This window comes from Rhineura floridana, chromosome 15 (genome assembly GCF_030035675.1).
Source record: "Rhineura floridana isolate rRhiFlo1 chromosome 15, rRhiFlo1.hap2, whole genome shotgun sequence".
NCBI lineage: Eukaryota > Metazoa > Chordata > Lepidosauria > Squamata > Rhineuridae > Rhineura > Rhineura floridana.
Genome location: NC_084494.1, coordinates 30,533,578 through 30,555,734, shown reverse-complemented (window position 1 = coordinate 30,555,734; position 22,157 = coordinate 30,533,578). Strand labels below are relative to the sequence as shown.

Sequence of the window (22,157 nt, the reverse complement as noted above, 5' to 3'; positions counted from 1 at the left end):
GGAAGTGAGCCAGCCACTGAGAAGACACTCCTCAGTAACTAACTTTCCTCTTTCATGTTTATAGGCTCCTAGGGACCTGTGTTGTTGTGGGGGAAGGCATTAACAAGGATCTAATTCTCAGTCCAGCAGCATGGCTGTGACTCTCATAAAGGGGCCCTACACTTCTGAGTTTGCCACTACACTACTGGAGCAGTTCTCCCTCCCCAATCATAAATCTCCGATCCCCAGTTTTAGTGTTTAAAAAGAGTAAGGTTGTTTCTATTTGTAGAACCTGAGATCCGAGGCAAAATGTACAAGCGTTATTCTTCTCATTTGTTTTCTGAGAAACCAGCCTGCTCCCGCTTTCACTTTTGTTATCACACTCTGCCGTTGTCTTCTCGCCCATAGAAAACTTCATGCAGGCATTTCCGGGCTGGTCCTGGCTTTTCCAGGAACAGAACTGGCTCATTGGGGCTGGGGTTTTGAGCCAACTTTTGCTTTCAGTTCCTGCTACTAGCCAAAAGGCAGGCAGAGCAGGCCAGTTATCACAGTTACGGGGTAGCAGACCTAGAGGGAGGATCCTGGGACTGGAGAGAGCTGCTGCCGCCTCTTCTATCACCCACGCCGGTTTCTACCACAGGGAAGGTAAGGAGGGCGCCCGAGCCCAATCCCAGCCCCCGATCCTGGCCTTTGGCTAGAAAAACTGCGGCTGGGCTGGAAAAGCGACGCTTTGACCCGGGCTCTGTACAGCAGCAAGGACAGGGCAGGGCTGTTTGGTTCTTCCCCGCCGTTGTGGGATGCTCTGTCGGGAGGGCTGCCAAAACGGTCTCCGTGAGCGATTCCTGCCTCCGCGGCTGGTTTCGCGCCAGACTGGAGGAAGCGACGAGGAAAGGAAAGAGGGGGCCAGATTGTAAGGGTTTTTTCGCGCAACTGGCCCGCTCCTTTGCCCCGGTGCCCCCCCCCCCCCGTGCTCAGGCCGGGCCGGGCTGGCCTGGTCTCTCTCTAGTAGGACTTCGCCTGGGGCTTGCCCCAAATCCTGTATGGCTTGCGCTTGTGAAATGGGCTGGAGCAGATTGCTTTGGCCCCGGAGATGCGGGCTGGGAACTGTCTCCTTGTCCTTTGGGACCGGTGCTTGTCTCCCGCAAGGGGTCTAGATCTGGAAACTGAAACAGCTTTTAACGACCCGGTAATTATAACTGCAAGAGACCCCAGGAAGGTTGCTCATGTGGTGAAGGGTGTGTAAGAAATGGAATGGGTAAGGATGATGGTCGTGTCAGTGGTGTTAAAACTGTTTGTTTTAAACTGGCTTGTGGGTTTCATTTTTTTATCTGAGTACACCAACTCTTTAAAGAAAAACCATGGAAGAGTACAATAAAATAATTAAAACATGATAATTTAATAAAATACACAACAAACGACTAACACGGAATTAAATTCATGCTCTAAGCATTGTAGCTGTATTTTATTTACAGTATTAGCTGTAGGCTACATTTAGTTGGAGACTCTTTGGTCAAGCAGTTTATACATCCTCTAAGAATAAATAAATGAAAGAAAAAAGAAGCATATTTCTGATCCTCCTGGTTGGTGGGTCCCCATGCTCATATTTTTTGATAATGGGTTTTTTTGCAGTTGCAGAATCCCCAGAGAGCTCTGATTAGGAACACGTGCATATATGAAATGTATCTACTGGTGACTTGTGGTTGATATTTTCATCTCTCCCCTTGCTGCCCCCCCCCGTCATAGCAGTTCTTCCAAGCTGTGAAACAAAGACATCTACAGCTCTGGTAAGGAATATGTCCGTATACGACATTATATCCACTTGTGACTCTTGGCTGATATTTGCATCTCTCTGCCAATCCCTTTTCCCAGTTAGCAATTCCTTCAGGTTGTGAGCCATGTCTCTCAGCGTCCACATGCCGGCTCCCATCTGCCTGATTGAGAACAGGGGAAAGAAGTTCATCGTCTGTGAAGAGGCCCTTCAGGTGCTCTCCAAAATTCACCAGCCAGTGGTGGTGGTTGCCATTGTGGGATGCTACCGAACGGGCAAGTCCTACCTCATGAACAAACTAGCTGGCAAAAGCTCAGGTGAGAGAGAATATCAAGGCCAAATCAGGAGAGGGAGGGAGGGAAGTGAACTTAACAATCTGTTCGGCTCAAACTGGCAGAGTGAGCAGATGTGTAGACCACAGAGTCCAGGGGGCTCTCCTTTGCAAAACTGCTGTGCAGAGAGAAGTCCATTGTGACTTATTTAATGCCACTGGGAAGCTTTTTTCATTGCAATGGAAGTTTAAATCTCACTTCCTACCTTCCAATTGCTGTTTTCCATTCATACTGAAGGAAAAGTGTCAATCATGCAGCTTCCTACTGACCACACCCTCTTAAAGTGAAACTGTCACTTCCTCTGGTTACCTTGGCAACCAAGCATGCTCAGTTTATTCCAGAGTAAGTTGCATTAAAAAAAGAAAAAATCCTCAAGTTTGATTATTTGTATTTTCAGAATCCAGCAGAAATACAAATATTTGTTTGAACAATGTAATGCTTTTTTGTACAAGTGGGGGGGGGGAAGCACTGTTTGCAGCAGGCTTGCAGAACGGGAGCCAGCAGGAAATGACATTTCAAAAGGAGAAGGAGGGAGTGGGCGGGGACTCACAAAAGCATCGGAGCTAAGCATCTACAAGCCCCTAGAGATACGAAGCACAAATGGTTTTTCCTCCCTTTTCGGATTAAACTTGGATTTATTTGCTGCGAATTAAAAGCTGAAAGCACTGGGAAGGTTTCCCTTTGCTTCGTACATCATGTGATTGTTGCAAATTAAACGGGCATGCAAGTAGAACCCATCTCACTTTAAATGGCCATGTGAACCGGCCCTGAATGTGTTCTTAGGCAGCAATTTGGACCCAGCTTTCAAGGGTCAATTATCCCTATATTATCCTAAGACTGCAAGCTTTAATTAGTAGGTTTTGTTCAGTACATATCTCTGGGAAGTGAAGAACGTTTCATAGCCATACCACCTTTTTTCTTAGAAGACACTTGTGCCTTCAGTAGCTGCATAACAAAGGGCCTATAGTTCAGTGGTTGAGCAGCTGATTTGCATGAAGAAGGTTCCAAGTTTGTCATGTCCAGGCAGGGCTGGGAATGGTCCCAATTCAATACCCTGGACTGCTGCTGCCAGTTAGCATAGACAATACTGAGCTAGATGGGCCAATGGTCTGATTCAGTATAAGGCAGCATCCAATGTTCCTAAACAGAAATCCAGCAAGTGTAGCTTTCCCTATCACCATTGGAGAAAGCTACACCCTTTGAAAATTTGTCTGTCACAATTTATTTAAGACATAAGAGCCTTTCAAGAAAAAATGGTGGTATCCCTGCTCCCTAATCATACTAGCTTAATGTTTCTAATTTATCCACCTTCAAACTTGTAAGATGTGATTATCTACCATGTATAGGTTTTCTGCTGGGTTCTACAGTGCAATCAATGACCAAAGGAATCTGGATGTGGTGTGTTCCCTATCCCGACAGGCCTGGTCAAACCCTTGTGCTTCTGGATACTGAGGGACTAGGCGATGTGGAAAAGGTGATTTTGAACTTTCATGTGGGTGCATGGGATGATGCCCCTTTTGAGTTTCTGCCAAGCATGTAGCAATTATAGGCATAGGATATGGCACTTTTTGTGTCAGGGCCAGGCACAACGTACCTACCACCATACCCAGTTGCTGATTGTGTAGTATCACTGGCAGATTTTTTCTATAGAAGCAGAAAATATTCACATCATCAACGTTTCAACTCTGAGTCACGCTTTAAATGTATAAACAAACCAGACACTTTGTAAACAAGCTGATAAAAGGGAGCTAACCTCTTTGCAAACTGTAGAAAGGAACTAAATATGTCTGAAGATGCTGGTTGTCAAGACTTCAATGGCTCAGCACAACTTATACACGCTTTGGAATTTCCAACCGTTTGACATGACAGCTGGAGGCTGGTCTACAATCCCAATCTAGTACTGACCACTATTCCATAGTCAGTGAAATAGCAAAGTACAGGCTGAAGGCTGCATGAGCAAACATCACTATATCAATTGTGTTTCTTAACTGTCATGTGCATCTGTGCTTTGGAGTGGCCACCTTTTTATTAGCTCTGCTCATATGCCAATAGCATTAGCCTGAGGTGCAGACATGTATTATGGTAAACTTTTGCTAGCGTGGAAGTAAGTGGTGGGCAAAGCTTTTCTTGCTTGATTTTGATGTGACTAGCTGCTGCTAAAGGCCCCAGATCAGGGCTCAAAGGTAGAGACTTTAGGAGAAGCCCAGCACTGGCACCATTTTGGACGGCTTGTGATTCTCAGTAATACAGCTCTATCACTGGAAATACTTAACCTGCTTTACCCATCTTCCCAGGGCCAAGTAAAAGCAACAAGTAATGTCAGAATGAATCAAGTCAAGTGTTTCTATAATGTACAGCAAGAACAATTCTTGTATCAGCACTATGTTGGGAAAGAACTTAAACACAATAATTCTTTGCTCCTCTTTTCGTAGGGTGATCCTCAAAATGACACCTGGATCTTTGCTTTGGCTGTGCTCCTCAGCAGTACTCTGGTCTACAACAGTTTGGGTGCCATTGACCAGCAGGCTATGGATCAGCTTCAGTATCCTTCCAAAGCACTAACTGTGGTACAGATCTGATTTTAGCTTGAAATAGGAAGTTTGAGGAAGGCCTATCTAGGCTCTGCCCTTATGCGTTGCCTTGGGTTGCTCTAGAGCTGGAGTGGGGAACATTTTCAGCCCAAGGGCCACATTCCCTCATGGAGAACCTCCTGGGAGCTGCTTGCCAGGGGTAGAGGGGGCCAGAGGCAGAAGCGGGCAGAACAACAGATGTGGTTCTAACCTTTGTAGTGTGGTGATGTAGATTCCAGCCAGCAAAAAGCAGTGATTTCTACACACATACCTCTCCATCCAGGCAATCAGTACTGCAGTGTCATGCTGCATTAAACTTTGGTGATAACAGACCCAAAGTTACCCGTGCATAGGCAAGCCGTATTATGTGTTTCCATAAATCAAATCTGCAAATATTGATAGAGAATTCTCCCTGGATAAGAGTCCAGAAGAGTTGGCCACCCAACCCAAGGCTGCTGGTAACTTCTCAATAGGTGGATTGGATTCAGAAGAGATCAGGATTCATCTAACTGGAATTATTGTGGCTGCGTACACACTGTACATTTAAAGCACACTTCTCTACATCCCTCAAAGAATCCTGGGAGCTGTAGTTTGCTAAGGGTGCTGGGAATTATAACACAATGAGTAGTTCCCAGGATTCTTTGGGTGGGGGGAATGTGCTTTAAATGTATAGTATTGTATGTAGTGTGGGCCTTCTCTACTGTGTAGTAAGGTGCCCTTCCAAAATAAGCAGCTGTTTAAAGGTGCCAGACTTTCCTCATTTGTATCTAGTTACGTGATCTATTTGCATTGCTATGAGTCAGGGGTATTTTTGAGGTGCAGTTGTTCTCTCCTGTAAGGGCAGCTGGTCTCTTGCTTCCTAAATCTGGCCAACAGCTACGTAACAGAGCTCACTGAGCACATCAAAACAAAATCTTCACGTGGGAACAATAATGGGGGACTGGAAAACTCTGCTGAGTTTGTTCGCTTCTTCCCAACTTTTATCTGGGCCTTGAGGGATTTCACATTGCAGCTGGAGATGGACGGGCACTCCATCACAGAGGACCAGTATCTGGAAAATGCCTTGAGGCTAAAGAAAGGTACTAATGTTGACAAATGCGTAGTAGAGATAAGTATACCTTTGTGGTCAGCAGCTAGCTGCCACTGGGCTAAATCTGCCCTGAGTGGAGAAGAATAAACTGCCTTGCAGTTGCTAACTCAGTAAGTGCAGAACTGTTACTCTTGGAGCAGGGATGGAAAGAGTGATGGTCCTCTCCTGCCAATGCGTGATCAGTCTGCATTATGGGACTTTTCAGCTTTGTCAGTTGTACCTGATGTCCCCTGGAGCACAGCTGCAACGTACTGTTTATCTAGAACCAGCAGCATCCAACAGGGTTGCGCAGGTGGGCCTGTGTTGCTCTTCTGAATTCCCAACGCTGTGCGTCGCTGCTTACCGACAGGAAGAAAGGCATGCCAATCTGGAATTTGGCACAGTGTGGTGGAATGAAAGAGCCAATCCAACACTCCAGACATGGTGCCCGGTTCCCTTCTGCCTTGTCCCCTCCTCTTGGTAACCACCAGCAACATGCAACATGGAGAAGCCAGGAAAAAAATGCAGCCCATCGTGCAGTCCTGCCAGCAACTACTGTCGAAAAACTGTGATTTGTTTAAGGCAGGGGAAAGATCTGGGTTAACAACTGGACTTTAAGTTTTCAAAAATAGGGAGCCACCATGGCTTCTTTATCACAGAATGCTAGAGGTTGCATTCAGTGTTATTACTGACATTAATGAACAAGACTCACTTCAGTCCATTAATTTCAGTGAGTCTACTCTGAGTAGAACTTAGCTGGCTACAACTCTAGGTGTGTAACCTGATATCTGTTCCACCTAGCAGAGATTTATTCAGCCTTGTGTTTCAAATCACATTTGATGTGTTGGCTCTACATGCTAGATCACATTTATCTGAAACGTTTATAGCTCTCTTTGAACAAAATTGCTCACTGTGAACCACGATAAAATACAGTACATTTATATATTTTCAGAGGGGTAGCCATGTTAGTCTGTGGCAGCAAAAATAAGTGTCTTGTTAGCTTACCAATGACTGGATGCCTGTCTTTTCATCAACACTGCTTGTGGATGGTCACCATAACTATCTTACATACATTTCCAGCAATGGTCACTTTCTGTGTATTTCTTGTGTTTCATTTTTCTGTGACCTCCCCACTAATATCACTTTCTCCGTCTACCTCAGGAGTAGCCAACTAGTGGCCTCCAATTGTTGGATTCCAGCTCCAGTCAGCCCCAGGCCACATTCACACCATACATTTATTCTACTATTATTCCACTTTAAACAGTCATGGCTTCCCCCAAAGAATTCTGGGAAGTGAGGTTTGTGAAGAGTGCTTAGAGTTGTGAGGAGACCCTGTTCTCCTCACAGAGCTACAATGACCACAGTGGTTTAATAGGCAGTCCCTCCTCCCCAGGAAGTCTGGGAATTGCAGCTCTGTGAGGGAATAAGGGGTCTCCACAACACTCAGCACCCTTCACAAACCACACTTCCCAGAATTCTTTGGGGGAAGCCATGACTGTTTAAAGTGGAATAAATGTGTGGTCTGAATGTGGATAGCATAGCCAATGGTTAGGGACGATGGAACTATAGTCCAACAACATCTGGAGAGCACCAGGTTACACTTACCCATTTTGCACAAACTTGGGTTAACGTTCCATGCATCTGATAAAGTAAACTTATTGTTTAAGGTGCAGAAGATTCTTCGTTGCTTTTAGTATATTAAAACACATACACAATTGATAATGCATCTAAGATCACAAGGTGTTGCAGAAAAATTAGAAATGAAACTACCCTGTCTATAGGCTTGCAATCTACAGTTAAAAATAAGACACAGAAAGGGAGGAAAGAAAAGAAAAAATGTGTGTATGTACTTAATAAGTATAACCATTAAATGCAATTAACTAACAATGACAAGGGGCCGTATCCAGCATTCTCTGTCTGGTAGCAGAAGAGCCCTTGTTCTAGTGAATGACTAGAGTTTAAAGGTTGCGCAACAGTTGTGCTTGCGGAAACTTGTACTGTAATAGCTGATTCTTGTGCAATCATTTGTGCAACAATCTTTGGTACAGTACTGTACTGAAATGTGTTTTCCCTTGTGCAACAATGTTTCACCAGTGCAAAAAGTAGCCCACTAAGTGACTTTAGCTTAGCACTGCATTGGATATAACCCATAGTGAGTGTGCTTCCCTTACTGAAATATGAAATTGATTGAATTCTATTCCCCCCTTGCAAATGTGATTCCAGATTGATCTGTGAGCTAACCATTTCTATCTTATCCCTCCAGGTGACTCCCATGATGTTCAGCTGTTCAACATGCCTCGCAAATGCATCCGATTCTTCTTCCCCACCCGCAAATGCTTCATCTTTGACCAGCCCACTAATAGGAAGAACCTGCATCATCTGGAGTCGATGCAGGAGAGTGAATTGGACCCCGAATTTGTGCAACAAGCCACTCAGTTCTGCCGTTATGTCTACTGGACATCCAAGGAAAAGACCATCCCAGGCGGGCACACTGTCACAGGCTGCTGTGAGTCCTGATAGCTCAGACCAGCTGTCCTGCTCAGACCACGTTTAATATATCTTTGCCTTAACTATATTCATTCTACCTGTTTTATTTAATTATATACCTTATAATTAATGTGTTAATTTGTGATTAGTTAATTAAATATTTAAAACCCTTTTCCCCCAGATCTTTCGTTCCTCTGTCTTTTTCCTCTCCCTTCCCCCTCCAGATAAATGCCATGGCTCTGCAGAAGTGTCCCATCTTAGGTCAAGTCATGAGTTCCCACTTTCAGATCATAAGCCCATAAGGTTGAAGACTAGTGGAATAGGGAATCAGTCCATGTGCCTCATGGCTGAAGACCCAATGGGCCTGACATTACTTTTCTTTGAGATAGCCTAGATCAGGGGTGGAGAATCTCTATCCCACAGGCCAAATTAGGCCCAGGACAGGCCCTATTTTGGCCTGCAAGACTGTTTTCTCCAAACCACATCCACCTGCCCCACTCCTGATGTCATATATGATGCCAGGTACAGATGTGGCTGCAAAGGAACAATTGGAAACTTTCAAGTGCACCCTCAGTTCCATTGGCCATGCTATCCACATTCAGACCACACATTTATTCCACTTTAAACAGTCATGGCTTCCCCCAAAGAATTCTGGGAAGTGTGGTTTGTGAAGGGTGCTGAGTGTTGTGGAGACCCCTTATTCCCTCACAGAGCTGCAATTCCCAGACTTCCTGGGGAGGAGGGACTGCCTATTAAACCACTGTGGTCATTGTAGCTCTGTGAGGAGAACAGGGTCTCCTCACAACTCTAAGCACTCTTCACAAACCTCACTTCCCAGAATTCTTTGGGGGAAGCCATGACTGTTTAAAGTGGAATAATAGTAGAATAAATGTATGGTGTGAATGTGGCCTGGGGCTGACTGGAAAGCTCATAGTGCAGTCGATCCCTGTCCAAAGCAGAGCTTGCTCTAAGTGCTGATCTGCTGATCGGTGATGAGATCGGCTTTGCTACAGAGCTCCCAAGTAGGAACACCATATCGTAGATGATCCCTGCCCAAAACAGGCTTACTCTAAGTGCTGATTAGCTGACTTACAGCAAGCCTGTAGTATTCCTTTGCATCAGTGGCTTGAATTCAAGACAGAGATGCAAAGGATATTCCTCTGCAGATGAGGCTTCAGCTGCACCTACAAAGGAAAAAAAATACTTTGGGTCACCTAAATGTCATTGTGATGACAGCTGAGTGGCCTTGCTCACCTGTCAAAATGGCCTGTGAGGGTTGTTGCATTGGGGAAGTCAGGATCTAGCCTGCCAGTCAAATCCTGTTCCTCACCCCTGGCCTAGACACTTGATTTCACAATGCCATTGGCTATTATGAGCACAGGCAGCTCAACGCACCCCTACATAAATGCTGCCACAACAGTTTCTATTGCTTTTCTCCTTGTAGTGCTGGCAAGCCTAGCAAAGGCCTATGTGGACACCATCCACAGGGGGGAAGTGCCTTGCATGGAGAATGTAGTGCTGAATCTGGCTAAGGCTGAGAACCAGGCTGCTTTAGATGATGCTACTGCCCGCTATGTGGAGCTGATGGAGCAAAAGGTGAAGCTACCTACAGAGATTGTCCAGGAGCTACTGGGGATCCATGCTGAGTGTGAGAAGGAGGCCCTGCAGGTGTTCATGGCTCGTGCCTTCAAGGACGATGATCGTAAATTCCAGGTTGAACTCATGGTAGGTTGTTCCTTGAGATGTCAACATTAACAAGTCATATGGTGAGGCTGGTCATCTGGTGGTAAAGCAAGGACTGAGCAAGCTCAAAGGCATGGACAGTCAGGGAGCAGCTTGGGTTTTACTTGGAATATTCAGAGTGAAAAGGCTTATTTGGTTTAAAATAATATTTATATGTCATATAAATTAATTTTATTCACACTTTTGTAAATAATCTTATTCGCACTGGAATCTTTTTCATGAAGGATGGTTAAGAAATAATCTAAAAAAATCTGAACAGACGTGATATATTCTCTCAGGGTAGAAACAGTTTCAGCCATGTGACAGCATATTTTGTGCTTGCCTTGCTAGAAAACTCTGGACCAGAAGAAGGAGGAGTACTGCCGAAAGAATGAGCAGCAATCTTCAAAACTCTGTTGGGCTGCTCTGAAGTCAGTGTCTGGGGAGCTGGAGGACAACATCAAGAAGGGGATTTACTCCCAGCCTGGTGGCCACAAGCAATTTGTGGATGACCTGAAGAAAATGGAACAGAGATACCACCAAGAACCTAACAAAGGAATAATGGTAGGGAAGGCTACTGAATTAAAATCTTAAAGGAACATGGCAATGTTTCTGGGACAGATCAGTGAAACTCAAAAGGAACCATAAGATAAATGTTCTATGGAGCTGGGTTGACTGTACAGTAGAGCTCAAAGAAGAAATGGGAGGGGGATTAATATCTAAAACAAATGCACTAAAGAACAAGGTTTCTTAGCATTCAAGCTGGACAAATTTTAGTAGTGTGGGGACAGCAGCTATAAAGTTAATACAAAGACTCAGATTTGAACACCAAAGTTGTTACTGAAATTGAATTTTTGCTACATAATTGCATGACTTCATATTTTCCTTTCCCACTTTACTCATTTAAGATTGGAAACCTGAAAAAAGTGCTTCAGGATTGAGGTGGGGGAATTTTCTTTGTAACATCATGGGGGGGGAGCAGCAGATGGTCAGCCAATCAGAATCATGCATAGTATCCTCAGAATGAAAGGAATAGATTTGAACAAAATGGTGAGAGTGCTAACCAGTGGGCTTCCCTGAAGATGCTTTAGACTACAACTCCCATAATCTCTAGGTACCGGCCATGCTGCTTGAGGCTAAGTGAATTTGTAGTCCACAACAGTAGTCTAAAGGGTGCCATGTTGGCTACCCTTGCTGTATGTCTGCCTCTCTAGGAGAAAACAATGTCATATCCAAGGAACAATTTTAACAGCCAATTGAAAGCAGTGTCCTGTCCCCCCCCCACACACACAGGGAATTTTGCTCAGCCAGCATGGGCCAAATCTGTTTATAGCCAGCCTCTCTTCCTTAACTCTGCTGACTCTTGCTACTCTTCTATCCCAGGCAGAGGCAGTCCTACAGCAGTTTGTTATGGAAAAGGAGAATGTCAGCAGAGCCATTCTTCAAAGTGATAAAGCCCTCTCAGAGAAAGAAAAGGAAATGGCAGGTGAGAGTCTGGTAAAGTATGCATACGGCAATGGTCATCAGCATGGCACCCATGGGTGCCGTGGTACCCTTGAGGTCTTCCCTTTGTGTCCACAAAGCATCTGAGATCCCCCACTTCCTGCCCCCTTGATCATGAGGTGGTGAGGGTGGTTACCTTTTTCTCCCTTGACACGTACAAGGAGGAAGAAGTTGAAAGAGTGACACTCTGTCCCATTTCCTCTTTTAGCTCTGTGTGCTTGTCAAGGCTTAGGATAATTCTGTTGGATCCAACTTTTACCAGATCCCTTGGAAAAGCTATGTTTGTGTGTGCACATTCTCTCATTCTGTCTGTCAGAGTGAGGGAGGGCTGATGCAGGTGAACGGGGAGAGAAGTGACCTAAAAGGGTGGTGCTCACAGCACTTGGTCAAAAATCCAAATGTGCCCATGGACTTAAAAAGGTTGGTGATCCCAGGTGTATAAGATGGATATTGGTGATGCTGTGTTACAGCTGGTGTTGTTTTGGTGAGAAATTTATTCATTCATGAATTTACTATTGAGATTTGTTAGTAACCTCATAAAATAAATTCTCCAGGTGATGAACAGTAGCTAAATGTAAAAAGCCAAAAACGCATAATGATGCACATTAGGTATACTAAAGATGCACACTAAATATGCTAAAAAGCCCAATGCAAGAAGACAACTGATGCCAAGCACAGACAACTCATTTTCACACATGAGAACTAGCCAAATTAATATTAAGAGTGATGTTAGAAGGTCTGGGAGAATAGAAAACTCTTTGCCTGGTGCCAGAAAGACATCAATGTGGGAGGCTGGCAAATCTTACTAGGAAGAGTTTTCCATAAACCAGGGAGCTGCTGTTGAAAAGGCCCTTTCCCTTGTAGCTGCCCATCAGATTCAGGGGGCACCAGGAAAGGGGTTCCATTGAAGATCTTAGGGCACAAGTATCTGCATATGGGAAAGGCCTTGTGTCTCATCTCTCATTTGGCTGGACCGCTTCACTGAATACCAACTAGAAGAATCAGAAGTGGCTGTCTTATGTGACATTCCCCAAAATGGAGCAAGGAAAAGATGCCTGCCTCTTATCTCCTTTTTGCACAGATAGTTTGTGCAAAATTCCAGTGAGAAGATTAGAGGAAGTTCTTTTAGCAAAACTCCAGAGACTTTCACAGTAGTCTTATAACAATATCAGTGACTCTGCACACAACACCTGCAAAGCTTAATTCATTCATATTTTTTTATTTTTTCCCCTGGGACAGAGGCCAAGGCAAAGGCTGAAGCATTACAGAGAGAGCAGGAGATCCAGAAGCAGAAACGGGTTGAGCTGGAACAGAAGGTGGAGGATCAGAGACGGAGCTATGAGATGAATCTTCAGCAGCTGAAGGAGAAGATTGAGAGAGAAAGGGAAGATCTATTGGCAGAGCAGCAGAAGATGATGGATAGTAAACTCATGGTAACTATCACATGCCCATCTGGGGGCTTGTCTCAATGTGCAAAAAGAAAAAGCATAAGCCTGGGGTGGGCAGTTCTGAGGTCATGCCTGATTAAAAATATGGATCAAGTCATGCTTTGGGAACCCGGGGAGGCTTTAGCCCTCTTAACAATTTCAGGGCCCCTACATAACCTAATTAGCAAATATTTTCCTGGTCAGGCGCACCTCTGAGGCAAACTCTTTGTCAGCTGGCTCACTCACAGCAGTACATCGAAGAATTCTTTTGGCAGAAAGAACAATCCTCATGCTCTGGTCTGTCTCCTTGGGTGGCAGATAATTGTATTAACTTTCCATGCTCCATCCACTGAGCCAGCAACCAATCAAAATTGATGGAGGTCAATAACTGAACTCAGTAAGCAGCCCTCCCAGATTGCTCTGGTGCAATGGGGTTGCTAACACTTTAGTTTTTAGGGGTAAACTTGCAGGCAACAGGGCCTTGCTTTGTACTGGGGTTTCCTTCATGAGTTTGATTATGAATGTGAATATCCTCTAGTGGTATTGTGATGCGGAGAGACTTTTCTGGCATCGAAATGGCCCTGAAATCCCTTTTTTGCTTCCTGTCTGGAGGACAGGAGTTTGGATACTGCCCCCTCCTCTCCTGACAACAAACTGAGCAATCAGGGTTCTCAATCCAGCAGAAGATTCTAACTATGCTCAGCTAAACATGGTTAGAATTCCCCCTTCAAATCCATCAGGAGAGGAAGATATCGAGGAGAGAGGAGGAAGTATGCATACTTAAGGTATCACCTTGCCCCATATATTCCTGCCTAGGTACTGTGGTCCTCAGATGGAGCATTGCTAAAGGTACTGCAGGCCCCAGAGATATGCTTAGTTTGTACTAGAAACTGAGCTCCAGCCCTCTGGAATCAATTGCCAGCACTTAGTGCCTTGATTTTTAGGCAGCTACTGAAAACACTTTTGTTTAAGAAGGGTTTCCCTGAAGTGTGGCCTAGCCATATACAAAATATTAATTGAACTGTAGAAATGATTTTACTGTTTTTAGAGTCAGTATTTTTGTATTTTATCCCATGTGATCTTGCTATACCACTGCTTCAATAGTTTCTGACTGTGAAGCAGTTTATAAATCTAATAATAATAATAATAATAATAATTGGGATACTTGCTTATGGCAGTGTGCCTTACCATATCAAGACAGTGGATGGATTTGCCTGGCTGCTAGTACAATACAATATTGGTACCATAAGGTTTGGTTTATTGCTTTTATGGAGAAACTGACATATAAACTGAGGGCACCATGTGGTGCTCTCAAAACAGACAAATTCATTTGATATGGTTTTCAAAGAGAACAACCCAAATCTACCACCCCATTATGCCAGTATTTGGAACGAGCAACTTTGTTAGTATTAAGCCATTCAGGCAATTCCTATGCTTTAAGGACCCTAGCAGCTACGAATGATACCAACTACACATTTGTTCATTTTCTGAGTTATACCACCTTGGGGGGTAGAGGGAGGTTCACTGGGGTAGGGGGAGTTAGAGTGGGTTGTTCATATTTTCTTTCACACATGATGATTTACTGGTACAAGAGCTAAATCTGATTGATCTATAGTGTATGCAGAATGTCTCTGCTGAAAACATGCATTTATTCTGAAAACCAATAAAATCATTTGCAAAATAATATTTATGATTATTATGAAAGTTGATGACAATGATGATGTTCAGATGGGGCAAGCGCGGCCTCATGTCTTCTTTTGAATGCTTGAAGAGAGCTTTTGTCTTCGATCTTTGTTGGAGATATTCTTAAGTACACTGAAAGCGAAATCACACCCCTTTGCTTTTCATCTAATAACTCTGATGACCTCTCTTCGTATAGGAGCAAGAAGCTTTGCTGAAGGATGGATTTCAGAAGGAAGCTAATCGAATGAATGGGGAGATTCAGCAGCTGAAACAACAGTCTGAAAATGTCAGCAGCCCACCTTGGTATTCCAATATATTGAATGGCCTGGCAGATGCTGTCACAGCTGCATTGCCTGGTTTCATCTCCAGAGGTGTTGATGCTTTGATTTGTCGTCTAACGAGGTCCTTGTAACCAAGTAGGAAAAGGGCCTTATTTGGTGCCCTTCCTTTTTCCTGTCCTGGCAATGGGTGCAATGCATGCTTGCTTGTTCAGCAAAACACATATCTTTTAAGGCAGGAAACTTGAGTCGAGCAACTTAGCAAAGCAAACAAGTCCAGCACACTGGAAAACAGTTTGAACTGGAGGACAATATTGTGCTTTTGAAGTCTGTTAGCTGATGCTATGCAGTTATTTCACCTACAGGAGCAAATCCATGTCTACAAGGGCACGCTCAAATTGCAGCCAATTACAGCTCCTTGAGGAATATTTCTCTATGCCACATTGCTTTGCAAATTTGTTCACTGCATTCATGCTTAAATTAATGTTGTGTCCATATCAAAACCAGGCTGTATGAAGCTGGTCTCAAACCACTTAGGCTGTATTTGCTTGGTGTAATAAAACAGGAGTAGCCAACATGGTGCCCTCCAGAAGTTGTTGGTCTCCAACTCCCATGAGCCCTACTCAGGAGATATGATGGAAGTTGTAGCCAGCAACATGCAGAGGGCACCACATTGCCTATCCCTGAAATATAGTCAAACCAGAGGTGAGATATCACATCTATCTTTACTGTAGGCTTCATACAATTTTGGTGAAATATAACCACAAACTAACTTTGCATAGAGATAAAATGACAACAGCTTGAACTACAGAAAATAAAATCAAAGGAACAAGGAACAGAAAGGGATGCCTCTGTTCTTAAGCTATTGCAGCCTATATTGCCAGGCCATTGTCTCTCGGAGATGCAGCAACTTCGTATGTTCCACTCACCACAGCTCCTGCTTTGGACAGAACCACTGTCAAGGTTGATCTCATTTAGTCAACATCTTTCAGTATGCTTTTACACAGCAGGGTTAGTCAACGTGATGCCCTTTAGATATTGCTGGACTACAGCTCCCAACAGACTTGACCAGTGGCCATGCCTGCTGGGGCTGGTGAGAGTTGGAGTTCAAGAAAAATACAGGAAGAGCCCTGCTGCATTGGACCAAAGGCCCATCTCGTCCAATATCCATGTTCTAACACTGGCCAACCACAAGCAGGACACAAACAAAGTAGTGCTCTGTATGCTCATGTGCCCCAGCAATGGGACTACTGCCTCAGATACTGGAGGCAATACAACATCTTGAGGGTAGCACCTAGACCTGCCTGATTTATTAAGTTTTCTCAAACAATGTTATTGGCGACCAGAATTAGGGTCCTGAGAGGCCGTGGTGCTCATGATCAGATTATGGTGTTATAGCATCATAATCTGTCAGAAAGTGTGCCACAATGAAAAAGGCATACTTTTATTTATTTAAATATTTCTATACTACCATATCATAAAATACCAGAACAGTGTACAATAATAAAAAACGACAAATAAAGTGACTGGCTAATTAAACAGCTGCATAGGCCTGTTGGCATAAAAAAGTCTTCAAGAGATGTTTGAAAGTCAAAAGTGAGGACATCGGCCAAATCTCTGCTGGAAGAGTGTTCCACAGCATGGGACTGGTGACATTAAATTCCTGACTCTAAATTCCAGTCTGGCCTCTGTAGCACGGGGAACAACTAACAGTGGTCCTCTGGATGCTTTTTGCAAAGCAATCCTCTCTTTACATAGTTTCCCACACAGACTAGATGTGAAAGCTGTTAGGAACATAAAAGAAACTTGGGGTGCTTTGGGGCAAAGAGTATCATCTGCACATCTGACTCCCACAATTCCCTCAGATTGCTGCTAATCCAGGCAGCAGATTGAGGAGTAACAGAATTGGCATGCATGATCAGATATCATTTGACAGCAGCACAGATCCACTGAACTCTGGGGTACCTTTCCCTTGACACATTTTGGGGAGGGGAACCCTAGAAGCTCTACAATGAAGCAATACATCTTTAGTATGAGTAAGAGCGTCTGACTTTACCTGTTTTTAAAACAATTGTTAAAAACCACCCTACAGATACAAATCATTGTCAGTCTCAGGTTGGACATATGGTATGATTATATTAATATATGTGTGTGTGTATAAGGATCCATGGATTGTTTTTATTGTCAATGTGCGCTGATGCTATTTCTTGTTTCTTTTCATTATATTTGCATTAAATTAAGAAGCAAAAAAATGAAAAGGTTTTTTTTAAAAAAACACACCTCACGATTAGGAGGCACATAGGTTGCCCAATAAGGTATTGAGGATGCACATTCTGTGTAAAATTCCTCAAATTATTCTAAGACTGCAGGCAACCCCTCTAGGAAGCCTTTTAGCTACAGGGACACTCATTGCCAAAGTGAAAGCTCTCTAGACAGTGCTGCTGGGAAAATGATGATGATAGACTGCCTTCAAGTCAATTCCAACTTATGGCGGCCCTACGAATAGGGTTTTCATGGTAAGCGGTATTCAGAGGGGGTTTACCATTGCCTTCCTCTGAGGTGGAGAGGCAGTGACTGGCCCAAGGTCACCCAGTGAGCTTCATGGCTGTGTGGGGATTTGAACACTGGTGTCAGCATAGCCAAGGGTGACATTAAAGCCATCACTAAGTAAGCTGCTGTATGGATGCAATTTTACTGTCAGATTTATCAGAGTGATGTTTACCAGAGTAATTGACCTGATTAAAAAAAATGCCTATTTTGTTTTGAAGTCATGCTGTGTGCTTGTGTTTTACATGAAAAAACTTGTAGCTAAATAAAAAATAATTCTGCATTTCAAAACTTTGCAATGGAGCATTACATTTTGAAATGTTCATTTTGTTAATTTAGGTTGGGGGGTGCCACATTTTTTTACAAAACTACAATGTTATGACATCTAAATTTGATTTTTTGTAACAGCAGTGTGCCCCAAATAGTGGTTCTGGGCCCCAACACTTGTTTTCCAGTCCATCAGAAGGACAGGGTCTGCAGGAAATGCTTTAGTACAGGGGTTCCCAAACTTTTTTCCCCCATGGACCACTTGACAATTGCTGAAAGTCTTGGCATATCACTTAATTATTTTTCTGCCTTTTGCAGCACTTGTCATGTGTTGTGCTAGATGCTGTATGATTTTTAATTGTATTTTTATTGCTTGTTTTATTACTTATATGTTGTATTTTATTGTATTACAATTAACATTCTATAGCATTCAAATTGTAATACAATAACAAGCAATATAAGAAATAAAAGCAATAAAATACAATTATCAAATCAATATGCCTTAATGTGGATGTGTTGCAGATCACTGGAATAAAGCTCATGGGCCACAATTTGGGAACCCCTGGCCTAGTAGATCAGCTCAGATTTCACATGCAGGGTATCCAAACTTTGAATCCAGGGTACTGGATCAACTCTACACTAGAAAAGTTGGGGAGGAGTTCCCACACTCAGGCAACAGCTGAGTCAAATCAGGAAGTGGGGTGGGGGAGAGAGAAAAGACTTAGGGCTTGTCCACACTGAAGCAAAATATGGATTTACACCAGCCTGCCTCCCCATTAATGTAAGGGTTTCCATGTATCTAACCATCCCAGTGTTGCCCTGAACTCCTTCCCCCAAGTGCATTTTTTTAAAAAATCTTGGCTATTTTGGATTTTCCAAGGATCAAAAACTCCAGGGCAGGATGATAAATGTTCACATTCTCTCTTTCTCTGTTATTATCTCTGACACAGAGGCTTTAGCAAATCCTGTTGGAATATCTTTATATATTTAGATTCTTGTACCCGCTCAAAGACATCACAATTTTATTTTTGCTCTCTGAGATAGGACTGGAAATGATGCCCCCCTCCACTCAAGTCAGGGTGCATACTTAAAGGTCAGTTAAGTTCATTTGGCGTCTGAGGCACCAGGGAAGACTTCTGTGGGCACACGTGCAACTGGAGGTGCCACATTTGTGGCCCCTGCATGATACCATAGACTCCTCACAAGTACTGTCTTTGATAACAGCACACCAAGGGACGAAAGGAGAGGCCATAATACGACACAGGACCCAAACACCTCCCAGCAGGCACACACACCTTGGGACAAGGGCTCAAGATCCAATTTGGGTATTTGTTCATACTGTATGCATCTCCTGAACCGTTTGTCAGGCCTCTGATTTGCACACCCTGCCAGGATAGGATTAAAATGTTCAGTTTAGTAAATAGGTTCATTTATAGATTTCCACATACATGTGCAAGCTCAAAACCATCCCAAAATGTTTGCTGCCTGAGGCTGGGCTGCAAATGGTGCCCCTTTCCGACTTAAATTAAAGCACATATTCAGGCACATAGATGGGGAGGAAAAATTCTCTGCCCCAACTTTTTCGAACAAAACACAAATAAATTTATTACAGGAGACAAATTCTGGCCAGCCCTCCTTCCCCCCCCCCGCCGAACTTTTAGGTTGGTTACGGGTGCGTGCATGTGTGAAGCGCTGCACGTCTTACCAAAGGGTAGCGAAGTTCATTTGACGCTTGAGGGAGAAAATCCCACAAGAGCCTCTCTCGCCCCCTGGCAGGAAAAAACCCATAATGAAACTAGTGCACAGTTTCATGTGCAAATTACTCGTTCCTCTGTGTGTGTGTTTGAGAAGGGGAAGGGAGCAATTTCAGTGGCTTGGCGTCGAAGTGCAAAACGGAAATTCAGAAAGTGTCCCTGCTTTGCCTGGAGGATTCCCGCCCGCTCCCTCCCTCACAATCTTGGCTTCGGCAGCGAATTACTGCTGACATTTCACAATTCTTCAGCCTGATTCAACCAGAAGAGCTGATTTCCCGGAATCGCGGGCTTGCAAGGGAAAAGGCGGCTGCTGAGCTGCGCGCTTTCACTTTCGAGGGCCAAGCATTGGCCCGCCGCCCGGACAAAAGGTGAAAGCAATTCACACCCACCCACACGGGATGGATTTTTGTGCGCCCAGATCAGGTTTAATACCCAAAGCAAAGAATAGGGGAGTCTAACCTCTGGCTGCTTCGACGGTCCGTTCTAGGCCAGGAGAAGATTCGCCCGCAGAACGCAGCACTTGCTGGAACAGCGTTGAATCAGGGATAGGCAATGTGGCGCCCTGGGGCGGCCCTAGATTAGATGCCAGTAACTGGCGCCCTGAGTCCTAGATTAGATGCCAGCAACTGGCGCCCTGAGTGAGCCATGCCATCAGCGCCTCCGTCGCCAAACCCCAAGGGCAGATCTAGGCAGTGGTTTTTAATAAAGTAGGAAACATGTTGCCCCATATTGCATTTAATGTTTTTTAAGCTTTTTACATGTAAATGTACTGCCTTCAAGTCGATTCCGACTTAAGGAGACCCTATGAATCGGGTTTTCATGGTAAGCGGTATTCAGAGCGGGTTTCCCATTGCCTTCCTCTGAGGCGGAGAGGCAGTGACTGGCCCAAGGTCACCCAGTGAGCTTCATGGCTATGTGGGGATTCAAACCCTGATCTCCCAGGTCGTAGTCCAGCACCTGAGCCACTATACCACACTGGCTCTCTTTATTTTTATTTACTTTATTTATTTATTGTTTATTTACACAGGCATAATTATTCGGTTTGACCGTCCATCCCTCAGTCCAACCAATGTTTCTGAGTCTAGATAAAACAGAGACATGAGATTTTCAGAATAGCTTTGTACACAACAGCTAGATAATATTTCAGTCCATTTGGGAATAGGTCCCACTGAATTTAACAGAACTTATCTCTGAGTAGGCATGTCGAGTGTAGATTCCACTGTGAGGGTGCAGCCCTAAACACCCTTTACACCCCATTGAACCCATTGGGGTTTACTTCTGAGTAAATACTCATTGGTTTATGCCGTTAATTTGCAAACATGATTCATAAGTAGAATTGCAATGGGTGGATCTGGAATCCTTTTTAAAAGATGTGTTTGTGTTGTTACACTCTTCATAAATATTTGAAGTTCCTTCCCTTTTTACTTATTTGATATGTATCTGATCGAAACTGTTTTATTATGTTAATATTAAAATTAGTGATAAATATATCTGACATATTTTTTTTAATAAAAATGGCTTGTTGCATTTTTTAAAAAACATAACTTATATCCTACCCTTTCATAATTTATATTTCTGCCCTAAAGGAGGATCACCACGGCGATGGCATGGGGCCGTTGGCCAGAACAGTAGTGGGAAGGCTTATATCTCTTTAATGGGGTATCAGTTTTTATACAAATGAAAACAGGAAGTAGAACAGGAAGCTAAACAAAAAAGGAGGGCAGGCAAACTATGGGCTCTTCCAGAAGACCTATTTATTGAACTTTGATCCTGATTTGCTTACGTAAATTATATCCAGTCTTTAATGAGCATTCATTCTGATTTGTTTGCAGGGTATTTATCCATCTTCCCTCTAATAATTCCTTCATTCCACACTTTTCAATGCATTTCCCTGTCACTTTCCCAACTGCAAAAGTCCATTGCAGTTTTTTTAAAAAGCAGACCTGTTGCGCTATGGAGACAGAGCACCTGAATATAATTGCACAAACTTGCACAAACCTAGGTTTCCCAGTATATGCTTGAATCCCATGTGGAAAATACTGACAGTCTGGAGGCACCCTATGCCTCCTTCTTTTGTACAAATATCCATATCATTCCAAAATGCCATACTCAAAATGAAAAAGTAAAATAAGAGTTTGTGTGTGCAGGGGGTGGGTGGGTCGGTGGTGTGATAAGTCAGTGGAAGAGAGCGGTTTCAATGTGTCTGGCAGCTGCCTGAGATCCTGGGGAATTGCTAGCAGTCAGAGTAGTCAGTGCTGGATTAGATGGTCTGACCTGGTCTATGGCTGTGAGCACACTAGTCGCCTACTGCAAAGTATTTCTATTGGCCACACCTGGAAGGGGAACAGGTTGATCTGCCAATCAGTTGCAAAATCTCTTTGAAGTGTATTTTTTTGAAAAACACACTCAAGCTGATCCCATCTGGTTTTAGAGTGAAAAGGGGCAGGGTTTGACTAGCAGCATGTGCCCCCATTTTCAGAAAAGAGACATAGACATGCTCTGGAACCGGAAAAAGTATTTTGTAAAATATGAAGGACAGTGGCTGCCCAGTCAGTATAACCACTGTACAAGATCTACTCAGCCACTGTAATTACCTTTGTTTTGAGTGCCCTTTTGTCTGGGTCTTGGTTCAGGTGTGTATCCAACTTTGATGTGCTTATGGAAGGGGTGTGCAAGTAGTGCCCCCCCAAGTGTGGAGGCTTGGACAAACATTGTGTTATGGAAAACCAAAGTCTGTGTGAAAGTACATATATGAGAATGCCATCAGTGTA

At 43.7% G+C, this 22,157-nt stretch overlaps 1 protein-coding gene across 6 annotated transcripts; it reads left to right on the top strand.

Annotated features, from left to right (window-relative positions):
• The first annotated feature begins 404 nt into the window (after window positions 1-404).
• LOC133370314 (guanylate-binding protein 1-like) lies at window positions 405-17,656 on the top strand. Of its 6 annotated transcripts, none has more exons than XM_061596465.1 (12): window positions 405-624; window positions 1,726-1,763; window positions 1,853-2,064; window positions 3,426-3,553; window positions 4,512-4,621; window positions 5,526-5,728; window positions 7,982-8,224; window positions 9,650-9,930; window positions 10,279-10,491; window positions 11,311-11,413; window positions 12,670-12,863; window positions 14,737-17,656. In XM_061596465.1, exons 3-12 carry the CDS (start codon window positions 1,875-1,877, stop codon window positions 14,950-14,952), a joined length of 1,881 nt encoding a protein of 626 aa, XP_061452449.1. In that variant the 5' UTR covers window positions 405-624; window positions 1,726-1,763; window positions 1,853-1,874; the 3' UTR covers window positions 14,953-17,656. The 6 variants fall into 6 exon arrangements, with proteins under 6 accessions (XP_061452449.1, XP_061452446.1, XP_061452447.1 ...); XM_061596462.1 differs by having other exon boundaries at window positions 1,849-2,064; XM_061596463.1 differs by having other exon boundaries at window positions 1,723-1,763.
• Window positions 17,657-22,157: the final 4,501 nt, after the last annotated feature.